Consider the following 12,619-nt stretch of genomic DNA (forward strand, 5'->3'; position numbering starts at 1 on the left):
CTGCCCCCTAGTGGACAAGCCCTAGATCAACACAGCATTTAAATAGCTTCCAAGGAAGCTCATTTTAGAAGAATGATTACTTTTTAAAAAATTAACCAGAATGATTCAATACACTGCACTGCATTTTTAATGAAAGTAATTAGAAGCAAAAAGTGTAATTTCTTGTGTTGTCAAAAAACTGAGGAAAGCAAATGAGGCTTTATACAAAGTTTTAAAGATAGGTAACTGGCTTATAACAAATTAATATTTGCAAAAAGTTTTCAGAGCAAATTTAAAAGAAACACTAAACGTTGGTGGCAGCATAAAGCCATCAAGATGCTAAAACAGGAGTTTTCTTATATTAACTCAACAAGAGCTGAAAATAAGATACATTAAATCCATTTTCATGTTACAAAATGATTCCTTTACAAACAAGCAAGCAAACAAACAAAAGTGGAGGAGTACACCTTTCTCTTAACAGCCAGTGCAGCTGACCCTGGCCAGGCAGATGGGTGTCCAGAAGTAGCCACTAGAGGTCACGTGGGAGCATCAGAACAGCTGTTAGAAATGCCCTCTAGTGCATTTCAGTTTCTGCACTAAGAAGCATGGGCAGCCACTGCAGCCAGAGTTCGGTCCCTGCCCAGGCAGCTGACCCACATGGCAGCAGACCTCTCCTGTCTCCACTGCAGCCAGAGTTCGGTCCCTGCCCAGGCAGCTGACCCACATGGCAGCAGACCTCTCCTGTCTCCCTGGCAGCAGTCGATTTCAAAGGATCTGCCTGCTCTGCCTCCCACTCCATCTTTGGTGAATCCTCTCACTCCCCAAATCTCTGGCCTACACCCCAGCTTTTGTACGCATAGTTATATATACATACATACATACATATATACATACATATATATATGTATACACAAGAAGAAAAAGAAATACCCTCTAGGGACCAAAGTCTGTCTTCCCCGCTTTGCATGACTTTAGGAAACACTGACCTGTGCTCCTCCTCTTTAAAATGAGGTACAGTAGGAGAATCAGAGCTGTTGTTAGAAGTCACTGAGGTGAGTCTGCAGTGTTGGAGAGAGGGCCCCGTGCACGCCCCAGCAAACGGCAGAGGCTGCAGGACAACCCCGGCGTCGTCTCAGGCCACGCTTGTGAGCGTCGGGCCAGGAGGGCAGGGGCCGCGTTACAGGTCTCGGGGAGCTGCAAGTCTGGACAGTCATGTTGGAGAGGGCAGCGCTGAGGGCCTGGCTTTCAGGTGGCGCGGCAGCAAGTGCATGCTGGGCCTGGGGAAGGGCAGGAGCCCGCAATAGGTAGTCTTTAGTGGGCACTCGCTGGGGCAAAGGTGACAAATTCTTTGTACAAAAACCCGCTGAAGAACAGCGTTAGCAAATCATTTTGGAGACAAAAATCTGGCTGATGAGGGGGGGTGATGTGCCCGTTCCACAGCTGGCCAGGGCCTGGCCGCCTTACCAGAGACCAGCCACACATGCAGAAGAAGCAAGTGATCAGAGACACTACGTTGCTAGAAAAGAGTCAAGAATGCTGACAGAAAGGTATTTTAAACAGGCCGCATCCAGCCACCCTCCTCCAGGACCTGGGACGAGGGCTGGGCGCCGCTACAAGTCAGGGCTCGTGGCGCCCTCTGGTGGCCAGCCTGGAGCACACCACCCGGTCAGCTTCACTCTCCTGGGGACACTGCACAACAGGAAACCTTTCCACTTCCACTGATTTAATCGCTGTTTTTCAGGATTCCTTTATCATCTCATTTTCTGCCCATTAGTAAATTGCTGTTATTGCAGTACAACCGCTTCTGGTTTTGGAAACAAGCGTAAAACAGACGGATTTTAGGCAACTGCTGTGTTGAAGCTGAGTGACAAACATGGGTAAGTAAAAAAGGCGTGTTTCAAAACCCCAACTACATAAATGCAGTCGGTTAAATCACAGGAAATGTCCTGTGAGATCAGCTTAAAGGTGATCAGAGCGATTCCTCGCTTTTAATTTTAAGCAATATATACATACACCTACCCACATCGGTAACATTTACTTTCGAAAGACAAGGGATAATAAAAGTGTGACCTGGAACTCTTGTGTGGATGGAAAGAAGCGGGGGAAGGAAAGTTGGAAAAGCACCCCTGGTTCCGTGGGACCCCTCTCTAGGGCTCAGTCACTCCAGGGCCCACCCCTAGGAAGTGAGGGTCTGCTAACCCTACGCGGCCTATCCGGCCTCCACTGTTACCTACAGTTCTGTATCCCAAAGCAAGACCAGAACGGCCGGGTCAGAGGAGCCCACCCTACAAGGTGCCGTTCACATCCACTAGGAGCGCGAAGCTGGGTCACCCCGGGAAGGGTCTGCACCACAAGATGTGACCGGGGATGGCCGGGGGCTCATAAACTCACTTCCTTCTCGTACCCCGTGAGGGCCGCAGGCTGATGTGTGTGACGAAGGACCCCAAAGCTCATCAGTGGACGCCTTAGTGATGAGACTGAGACCCCGGCTCCGGCGGCAGGGCTGATCTCCCTCGTCAACAAACAGGCCGGGTATCGCTGGGGAGCAGCACCCTGCACTCCGCAGCCTGCCCCACACCCCTGTCTCTTTATCAGCACGGTGCCGCCTGACCAACAAGGAGGGGCATCAGAAGCATCCAAAGGTCTTCTGCATCCCTTGCGTTTCTGCGTCTTGCCAAAATGCCACGTGTCCAAGAGTCAGAGGTGGCGTGGACACCTGACTCGAGACATGGGGCTCGACCTATCTCCTGCTACGACGCAGCAGCAGGAGCAAATTCTAGGAATGGGAAACCCAGGCCAGCGGCTTTGTGTGGCCACATTCTTTTCGCTTTGCCCCGTGCTAGCAATCTGGGCAGGTCATCTGCTCTGAGACCACGTCATGCTCCCTCGCCAGGCCTGGGCCACACGCAGCACACGACTTACACGGGAGTTCCTAGAGGCCTGCTTTTTTTTTTTTTAAAGGGGTTATTTATTTATGCATATAGGAACTGGGGTACAGACCAGAGGTGTGGGGGATAGGAGAATTCACCAGAGACGGAGTGGGGAACAGAACCATCAGACTGACTAAGGGTCACCTCCCTGGCCAGGAGTGAACTGGTGCTGCAGTGGTGATGGACGGCCTCACGGCACTGTGCCTAAGCTCTAGCGCCAACCCCGATTCACCATCACCCAGAAAGTGATTTTCAATGGACAAATGCCCTGAGTGAAGCAGCCCGCCTTCCTTAATGTGGGAGAGCCTCACCCGATCGGCTGAAGCTGCAAGGGAAAACACCAACTTCCTGGAGAAAGAGGAAGCGTGGTCTTCAGAGGGCCCCTGGGCGTGGCCCCAACACTGCCGCTTCACTGGTTTTGAAGAGGCCACCTCACCCCACCGGCCTCCCACTGACCTGACCCCATGACCACACGAGCCAATTCTTCCAAAGTAAGCGCCTCCACTCCCTTAACACACAGGTATCAAGCTGACATCAAGAAGAATCTTTCTGACCACAGGGGCTGCCCACCCACAGGTCGGCGATCTCCAGCAGCAGCAAGCCCAGGCTGGACAGGGACGTGACAGCGACGCTGCGGAGAGACCAGAGGTCTGAATCCCCTGCAAGCCCAGACCCTGTGGGGCCAGCAGCGCAGGGAAGCGGCTCACCTGGCAGAGGGAGACGTTTCCGTAGGGCTTCGCCTGGGCATGCAGGTGAGCCTTAGCTTCTCGCTTGTCGCCGTGCACCAGCAGGACCGGCTTCTTCCTGAAACACCACCAGAAGCCGTTCAGACACCTCACCACGCACAAGGCTGGGCTCCTGCAGGAGACGAGGGCCCCCGCCTCGCCACGTGCATGCGCCTGCCCTGATGCGGTAACCCCACTAGCCAGTGACCTTTACCACTGCGCCATACGACCCAACGGGGACTGTGTTGTGACCCAAGGAAAGCCCCAGCACAATTCTTTTCTTTGGTCCAGAAGGAGGCCTGTCAGTTTGGGCGAAGATGCTGAAGTCCCGGTGGCCTAACAGGCGCACAGTTATGGCTCGGAACGAGGCTCTGCTCTCCCCCTTCCTTTGGACGGCTCACTGGCACGGCGCCCGCCTGTCTGGCAGCCCTGCCCGGGTATGGGGAGCGGGCGACGGCACAGTGACAGGGGCTTCCACTTCAATGCCCCCGAGCCCAAGGCACATTGATAACACTGTGTCCTGGGGTCCCAAAAGGAAAACAGGACTAGATTAAAAAAGACTTTGACGGGAACCACTGTCTTCTCCAGTTAATTCAAAGCAAGATAACCCTAACAAATCAATACATCTTTATAAGCTCTCCCAACAAGACAAAAACTGGATTTTTCTCCAACAAGGAGTCAAGCAAGATGAGCAACCTCAGCTCCGCACACTCAGCAAGCCCACTGCATGCTGGTTCCCGCCGCACCGAGGGCCGGCTGGCTCAAAGGAAGGAGCATCCTGGCGGACACCTGCCCGGGCAGACGCCCCACGGCCGCCTTCGAACAGGCATCGTCTTCATTTACTGCTGTTTGGAAAAGGATTTCTATGTACTAGAAACAACAGGACAGAGAATGTATAATGCCACAGACTCTCATCCATCTGCCACCTCACGACAGTTAGTGTCACCAGGCCGTTGGAACCTTTATAAAACACAACGCTAAACCTCACTGGCAGAAGCAGAAGTTCTCACTCATTCTTTCAAGTTTACCAGCAACATAAACGGTCAGAAAAGGCAGGCTGAGGGTTAAGTTGCTGTACCTACGTGACCTGGCCACGGGGCTGGTGCAAAGAGTAGAACAGCTCAAAAAGGGTTGTCTTCTCAAGCACACGAGCGTTCACACGATTCCAGTGGTTTCCAAAGAAAAATACTCAGAAACGTGGGCGGCAGCTGCCGACGCACCAGCCCTGCACCTACAGCCACGTGGGCATGCGTGGGACTCACCTGAACTCCGGCGGGTACTGCTTTATCAGCCAGTCCACATCGAAGCAGTAGTTAAACTGTGGGAGGACAAGCAGGGGTGTCACGGCGGCGGGCCGAGGTCTGAAGGGAGCTGGGGGATGGCGCAGTGGAAAGACGCTGGCCAGAGACATGCTCAGAGCAGTGCGCGTGACCAAGGCCTTCACGCCATGGTGCCCGCAGGCAGACGGGCTGGGGGTCCTGAGCCTGGCGGTGGAGGCAGCGGCGGCCCGGGGGCACGCTGTGTGGGCTGGGGCCGCACTGGCATTTACAGCTGGCTCTTACATTTCTAACAGCCCTGAGAAACTTAAGTACCTAGCGTTTAAAGATTTAGCCCTCTCCCCTGGGTGGTCATAAAAAGGACTTTTAGAAGAGAACATTTCCTTTCAGGCTAACTTGGCGCCTGGCTTTGTGAGCCGGCATTTGGGATTAGACTCTTGCTAGGCTTTTTACAGCCATCACCTGTTGGCCACGGAGCCTGGGCCACCCCACCCCCCTGCTGGACAGGACTCCACCCCACAGTCCACCTGCACGTCACCTCCTTGAGACCAAGCTTAACAAGAAGGGCACAGGGAGCTTTGCTTTCTCTGGGGACGTGACGCTTATTCGGATTATTTACTTGAGCAGCAGGAGTATTAAAGGGACTTTTCTACATGAGGAGCCGTGCGGAGGCAAGAGCAATAAACGTGCAGCCGTGAGCGCAGCTGTGACTTCCTCCTGGGTAGGTGCCACGCGTTTCCAGATCAAATCAAACTGGACTTGGCCTTCCCCTCTCTACCCTGGGGAGTTGTACCAGGTCCCATGGATGATCAGTGTCCCATAAAGAAGTCCCTCAGGTGGAATTTCCAGAGTGCCTGCCTGGCCAGAGCCTGGGGCCTCATCTGAGCACCGAGGGCAGCAGCTGTGCTCCCACAAACCCCACAGGAATGAGAGATAGGACCCCTGCTCACATTTTTTTGCATAAAAGAACAAAGACCCTCTGGTGCAGGCCAGAGGTGCGGGGGATAAGAGGATCCACCAGAGACAGAGTGGGGAGCAGAACAGGGGGATCTACTGAAATACACAGCTGAGGGGAGCCGTGGGGAGACAGGTCTGCTGTGCCCTGTGGGTCACTCCCTGGCCAGGGATCAAACTCAGACTGGAGACTTAGTCCCTAGGCCACCTTAAGGAGCTACTAATCCTTTTCCACCCAAAGAAAAAAATGTAATTGTAGACTCACCTGAGCTGATGACACAAGTGTCCCAAATAGAGGAGATAAAATATCTGGTAAAAGACAAACTATTTCAGTTTTATTCATATTTTGACAAAAATACTCTAGTATTAACAACTACAAGTGGTCAATCAAAATTTGACTCAGGAAACAGTGAACCATGAAGTCACTTCAAAACTGGACTTCAGTGTCTATAAAATTCAAGGGAAGGGGCTCCCTGTGCTATTTGATTCTCCAACAAAATACAGCGTCAAGTTGCAATCTACTACTTTAGCACTAGGTACTGGCGCATTTTAGAAACTGCCAGTGAGGACACCACCCATGCTCTTCTCCCACATCTTTCACTTTTCACCTGCTCCAAGCCCGCATGCAAGCTCTCAAGCTTTGCTGGCCCTGGGCCCGGGGCAGGCAGGGCAGGGCAGGGCAGAGGCAGCCACAGCGCCGCACTCCCAGGGCCCCAGGCGGTCTCAGGAGTCCCGTCCACTCTAGCTGGACGGCAGCTGGGTCAGAGGACTTGTTCCTCAGATGCTCACGGTGACTGCGGTCAGGGACGGTGACAACCAGGCGTTTCCCGTGAGTTAATACTCAGTCCCCACAGACGCTGAGGTGGGGTCTGTGCTGTGTGGCCGTCCTGGCCCCACGCCTGGGGAGGACAGAGCGGGATCTGAACTCTGGCTCCACACTCCAACCGCACACTGCAGCTGAGGTCACTTACTGGACCCATTCTTATTCACCGAGTACTGCCGTCGGCTCGGCCTAGGCCCCGAGCCAGGTGACGATCAAAGGGGTGCCCGAGCCTGGAGTGCCATCTGTTTCTGGAGCCTGCCCCACCTCCCAGGGTCCGTGGGCAGTTCTTCTTCCTCCGGAAACCTAAGCCACCTGCAGGGGCGCGAGCCGGGGGGGGTGGGGGGCGGTGCTGCGGCTCTGGGCCCAGGCCCTGACCGGCGACTCGTGACCTCTGGCAGCCCCGACTGCTCCAGAGACAGGCCTGCCACCTGCCCACAGGGGACAAGTAAGCAGTCCGCTCACAAGGCCAGAGCCGGATGGGAGGAGGCTAGTTTATGGAAGAGCGCTTGCTTCCTCAAGACCAAGGACCCACCAGGCGCCTGTTGTCTTACACTTTACAGCAAGACCTGGCAGAGTCCTCTGTTTTCTGTGTCACTCTCCTGAGTACAACAAAGCACACTGAGATACAGCCTCCTGCATCAAGGCACCCAGGAGAGTCAAAGAAGAAAGCACCTGTAGAATCAAACTCCCTACATGGTGGCATCCGATACGCCGCAGTGGCACCTCGCAGACACAGACTGAGCGGCCAGACAGTGACCGTGAACACCTCCAGGAGTGGGGGCCCGGAAAAAGGGTCACGGAGCGTACCAGTGAAGCTCCTGGCTCACGTTACCCTGTAATAGTTGTGCCAGTTACTCGACGCTTCTTCTCCCCTGTTTGTGATGCCCCAGTCAGGAGACACATTAGAAGAATGCTAGTTAGGCCCTTCAATTAGCCACACAGCAAGTGAGTGAGGCTCCCACCTCCTGGGTGCGAGTGGCCTTCGGCGCGAGGAGGGGACTGTTGCCTCCCCGGGCTGCTACTGCCCACGAGTGGGGACGGTGTCCACGGTGTGATCTCGGCAGACACCGACTGCCCCGCACTGGGCGTAGCTCCGGCCTTACCTGCCTGCTGTGGGCACCCAGCCCACAAGTTGCGGGCCCCACCCCAGGAGGAGCCCAGGTCACATGGCTCCAGCAGGTCTGCATCAAACCAATGCATGTGATCGCCAAAATGGTTTCTTCCCCTTCCTCCCTCCCCCCGCCCCAGCAGCTAAGACCAGGCGTCTGGACAACCCCCTTGGGGGCACTCCTCCTGGGGGACTCTCTCAGGTGGTCTGACAGCCCAGACACACCCCCACTTACCCTTGATGTGCAGGGCCCCAGAGTTGTATTTCGGCTTGACCCCCGAGACCCTGGTGAGGTAGAATCGGAAGGGGTTCCCTTTCTGCAGCATGTCCCACATGTCTTGGCCTTCAGCCGACGTCTCATACTCATCCTCCTGCCCCTCTGGGAGCCCCTGCCTGGCGGGGGCGCTGAGAGCTGCTGTCTGGGCACCGTCTTTGGGAGCAGTGGGGCCTTGCTCCTCCGTTTCAGGCCGCCCGGCCTTCTTCTGTGGCCCGTCGGGCTGCAGCTCGTCGTCACTGCTGGACAGGCACCAGCCAAGGCCTTCCTGGGGGCCACTTTTCTGCTTTTTAGGAGGTGACGCTTCTGCAATGGACTCCGCATGGCTGAACTTCACGGGGGACAGCTTCCGCCGGTGGGCAGCTCTCCGGGCCTCAGAGCACGTGTAGCTGGGCTCCTTGGGGGCACCCTGCCTGGAGTGGGCAAGAAGGGAGCTGGACGGCTTGTCCGGTGCTGGTTTTTCCTCCTCGCTTTCATCACTACTGGATATCGTCCACTTCCCGTAACTGCCTTCCTGAGACATTGTGCTTCTGGAAAGGAAAAACCAGAAATGGCATCACCTCCTGTTCACTGGGCCGGACACTCAGCTGCTCTATCCCGGCCAAGGAGCTGACCCACACGGCGCAGCAGCCCTCTCCTGACTCGCCTGCTGCTCCCGTCAGCAGTGTATTTCAGTAGACTGAAATTCTACTGATTCTCTGTATAACCAGAATCTGTGTTCTGCTCCCCACTCTGTCTCTGGTAAAATCTCTCACCCACCTACACCTCTGGCCTACACCCCAGTTCTTGCATGCATATATGAAAAAAAAATCATTAAAAAAATAAAACTATTTTATAGATATTTATCACTTTTCAGAATTTCCCATTTGTTTAGTCTGATAAGGTTTTGTAACAGGGTGGTCCCTAGGAAAAGGGGAAGTTCCAGGTTCCCTGCCCCACCCAGAAGGAGGGTGGAGCTGAGCAGAGAAGAGAAGGAATCTGAAGAAGGAAGCAGGATGGAGAACCAGGAGACCTGAGGAAGCCACATGGAGCAGCAAGCAAGTGATGAAGAAACCGTGCTTGTTTCCTGACCCTGGACTGGCTAAGGCAGATGTGGGTGAGAGACCTGTAGGGAGGTGACTATGGCAGTGTTTATACTGATTGTGATTTTGCTCTTTTCCTCCCAGACTTGTCTGGCCATTTCTGACCCTTGTCCATGGGTCCCGGCCAGAAGGTGCTTTAGTCTAGTGGCAGCTTTCAGGCCTTGCTTTGGGCCAATCCCTTTGGGTTGACTTTTGCCCACGAGGGGAAGGGTCACTTCAGGTGTTTGATTTAGAAGTTACATTCTTTGTGTTCCGTATTGTATATTCACTGTATTAAAGTCCCTTATTAAAGTTTTATATGTTTTGTCCTGACGCAGCAGATGGCAGAACCCACTTAGAGCAGGCAGGTTTGGGGCTTTAGGGGTGCCCCTCTCTCCCTGTCCTCTAACAGTTTCTCCCATAGATGACACTGTTCAAGGGCGTTCTACAGCAGAGAACTTCTGGACCATAAAGTGACCTCCCTTGGCCCCAGCAGGCACAGGGGAGGCCGCCTGGCCTGCAGAAGGGGCCCCCACCGAACAGGTTCCCCCTCTCCCCAACCGTGTCCAGTCTGCTAATACCTGCACATAACCATGCCTGTTCGCCCTGTGTTCTGAAGGTAACAGGATCGTCAGGTGTTCCCCAGGAAGGAGAACTGCCAGACTTGGCACTTAGTACCTGTGGAGCAGCACAGGTTTCTCGTCTTTGTCATTTTGTAAAAGTGAGCTTCTCTTAGAGCTCTAGACTCCAAGAGCCGGTAGGCAGAGGGAGGTGTGCAGTCACAATTCACTCAAAGGATGACTGCAAGTTTTGCGATTTGCCTAGAAAGAACCTCAGGAAAAAGTCTCCAAGAGCCCCATGAATTCTAAAGCAGCTCTCCAGGGCACTTAGTAATTGACCCCATCCAATCCCAGTCCTGAGGCTGTTCTTTCTAGATTGCTCCTCATTGTAAAGCAAACAGAGGTTCTGAGAGTTTTCAGGTGAGAAAAAGGGCCAATTGTGGGGCCCTCCTAGATAGAGGTGACTGCAGGGATGAATCACTAATTAAATGCATTCAAAACCCAGAGAACCCAGAAGGGGAAATTTTCATTTTTACAGCCCTTTGCCCTTCAGAAAATTTCTGGTTTTCAGTTTTATCTTTCTCTTCTTGTTCAGACCCAGAGTGGAGGGGGAAGGGGTTGCAGAACAGTAAAATAGGAGCTGTGAGCAAAAAAATAAAGCTTTAAAAAGACATTTCCTGGCTCCCTCCCCCCTTGTGGTGCAGTGGGTTAGGACACAGCACTGCAAGTCAGCAGCAACCGCTTCAGTGTGAGTTCACTTCAGTGTGAGTTCGAGCCCTGGCCCTGGCCCTGGCCCTGGCGGTGACCCACATGGCGCAGACCTTTCCTGTCTCCCTGCTGCTCCCCTCAGCAGTGTACTTTGTCAACCTGCCTGTTCTGCTCTCCACTCTGTCTCTGGTGAATCCTCTCACCACCCGTGCACCACCTCTGGCCTGTGCCCCAGTTCTGTATGCACAAATAAATAAATCGTTTTTTTTTTTTAAAGTGATAACTTCACACACACACACACACACACACACACAAAACCACTTCCTAGAAAGAAAAGCTTTTCTTTTTTTGACAGAGGGGAATAGTCTGATTCTCCATATAATTTATGTTTGAGATTTGTACAGACTCAAAAAATATGCCAGAGTTGTTTACCTCTTAAAGGTGAAAACCTTTCATTCACTAATAAAACCAGATCCAGCCATTAATACTCAGGTTACGAGCCTCTTTATGAATTTGGGTCTGTAGATGGTAGATGGGGGGGGGGGGGCGGGGAAGAGGCGGTGACTGTTGGTAAACTCCTAACTCAGCCGGGTTCAGACTGACTGGGGAACGGGATCTACTCTCCAGCCGCAGTTTTACTGCTCTCCTAGACACTGGGGTTCCCAGACCTCACCTGTCAAGTCCCACAGTTTTATAAGGAAAGGTTCCCAGAGCTGCCCTGCAACTTCCTCGTTAGAGTTCGCTGGTGGCTCAGCACAGGTCTAAGCACTTTTGGTGGTGTAGGGGGTGATGCCAGAATCAGGGATCCCAACACAGGGGGGCATTTCTGAGACTGGACGTTTGCTCAGCTCAGTTAGGTGACTCCCAAGTGCAAGTGCCCTGACCCCACACTAAAGTCACAAGATGAGAGCCAGCCCTTTCCCACACAAAGCGCATCTGGTCTCTGTTGAAGCCAGGGATGGTGACTTCAGCAGTGTTGTAAAATGCCTCTAACCTGGCTTTAGGATACAAGCTCAAAATATAGAGCATTCCCCCCACCAAGTGGGAACATTAATACTTCTATTAAGGGATTTAAAAAAACAAACTGGCGTTGCTGAGACATCCGTCTTAAGCCCACCAGGTATCCCTCTCTCCCTGCCAGACCAAACCTACCTGGGGTGGGGGTTTTACGCTTCCAGCTGCTCCTTCTTAGTCTGTGGATTATCATGGGGGGCTCCACGGAGGTCCCGTGTGGCTTGAGCCAGCAAACAGGAGCCCCAGTTTCAAATCCAGTCACTACTAAATATAATTGGGCACCTGTGTTTCCTAACCGCTAAGCTTCCCTTTCCGCTTCTGCAAAATGGGTCTAATAGAACAACTCCCAGAGTTCATTCAGTCAGCCACTACTGAGCAGCTGCTGCGTGAGGCGCTTGCAGCGAGGTTGTGCCCCAGGAGAGCTTACAGTTCTGGAAAAGGAGAAGGGCCAACACACGAAAATAAAAAGCCAACACATCTTTACCAACGTGTATTCCGTCTTACATGCAGAGAGAGGGTAACTGGGAGATCCACATTCTGGGATACTCAGAGTAAGCAGCATTTAAGTGAGATCTGGAGGCTGGACAGGAGCCAGGACAGTTAAGTAGAGGGAACCTCAATCTGCAAAGACCAGGGGGGTGGACTAAGACCAAGGTCTGAAAGGCTGAGGACAGGCGTCCAGCAAGCAAGAAGGCCGGCCCAGGGCATTAGGTGAATAACACAGGACCCCCTTCTCCCATGCTCCCAAGAACAAGGGGGTCCCATTGCTGGCTTTGGAAGCAGGGGAATGAAAACCTGTTTAAAATATCACCCTCCCTAACACTGAGTGGAGAATGCTTTTAGGGCGACAAAGTCGAGGGGCAGAGGCCCCAGCCTGGAGGGCTGCAGAGGAAAAAGACCGCGTTGGGGTTGGAGAGACAAGGCCCGATTCCGGGTAAGCTAGGCAAGTAATGGCAGCCCCAACTTTCCGAGCGTCCCCCTCGATCAAGAACAATTCGAAGGGCTTTCCCGGGCATGAACCCCGTTCCCGCTCTTAAGTCTACACTAGGCGCTCCGGCTGCTCCCACTTATGGGGACCCAGCACAGAAAGCAGGCAGACGCCCAACCCGCGCCCGCCACCGTCCCGCACCGCCGAGACCACCACCCCGCAGCTGCGAGCTCGAGGCGGGGGGTGGCCCCTTGCCCCCGCGGGGCGCGGGTGCCCAG

The 12,619-nt window shown here is 53.7% G+C and overlaps 1 protein-coding gene across 1 annotated transcript in view; it reads right to left on the bottom strand.

The window, feature by feature from the left end:
- TDP1 (tyrosyl-DNA phosphodiesterase 1) overlaps window positions 1-8,598 on the bottom strand; it is a 46,579-nt gene extending 37,981 nt beyond the window's left edge. Inside the window, exons 1-4 of the mRNA XM_004681632.2 lie at window positions 8,032-8,598; window positions 6,131-6,174; window positions 4,897-4,952; window positions 3,617-3,713 (exon numbers count right to left, since the gene is read on the bottom strand). Coding sequence (XP_004681689.1) covers window positions 3,617-3,713; window positions 4,897-4,952; window positions 6,131-6,174; window positions 8,032-8,593 — 759 coding nt within the window. The 5' untranslated portion in view covers window positions 8,594-8,598. The remainder of the gene's footprint in view (window positions 1-3,616; window positions 3,714-4,896; window positions 4,953-6,130; window positions 6,175-8,031) is intronic.
- Window positions 8,599-12,619: the final 4,021 nt, after the last annotated feature.

The sequence above is a fragment of the Condylura cristata genome, unplaced genomic scaffold (assembly GCF_000260355.1).
Source record: "Condylura cristata isolate star-nosed mole 26May11 unplaced genomic scaffold, ConCri1.0 scaffold00013, whole genome shotgun sequence".
In the NCBI taxonomy this organism is placed as follows: Eukaryota; Metazoa; Chordata; class Mammalia; order Eulipotyphla; family Talpidae; genus Condylura; species Condylura cristata.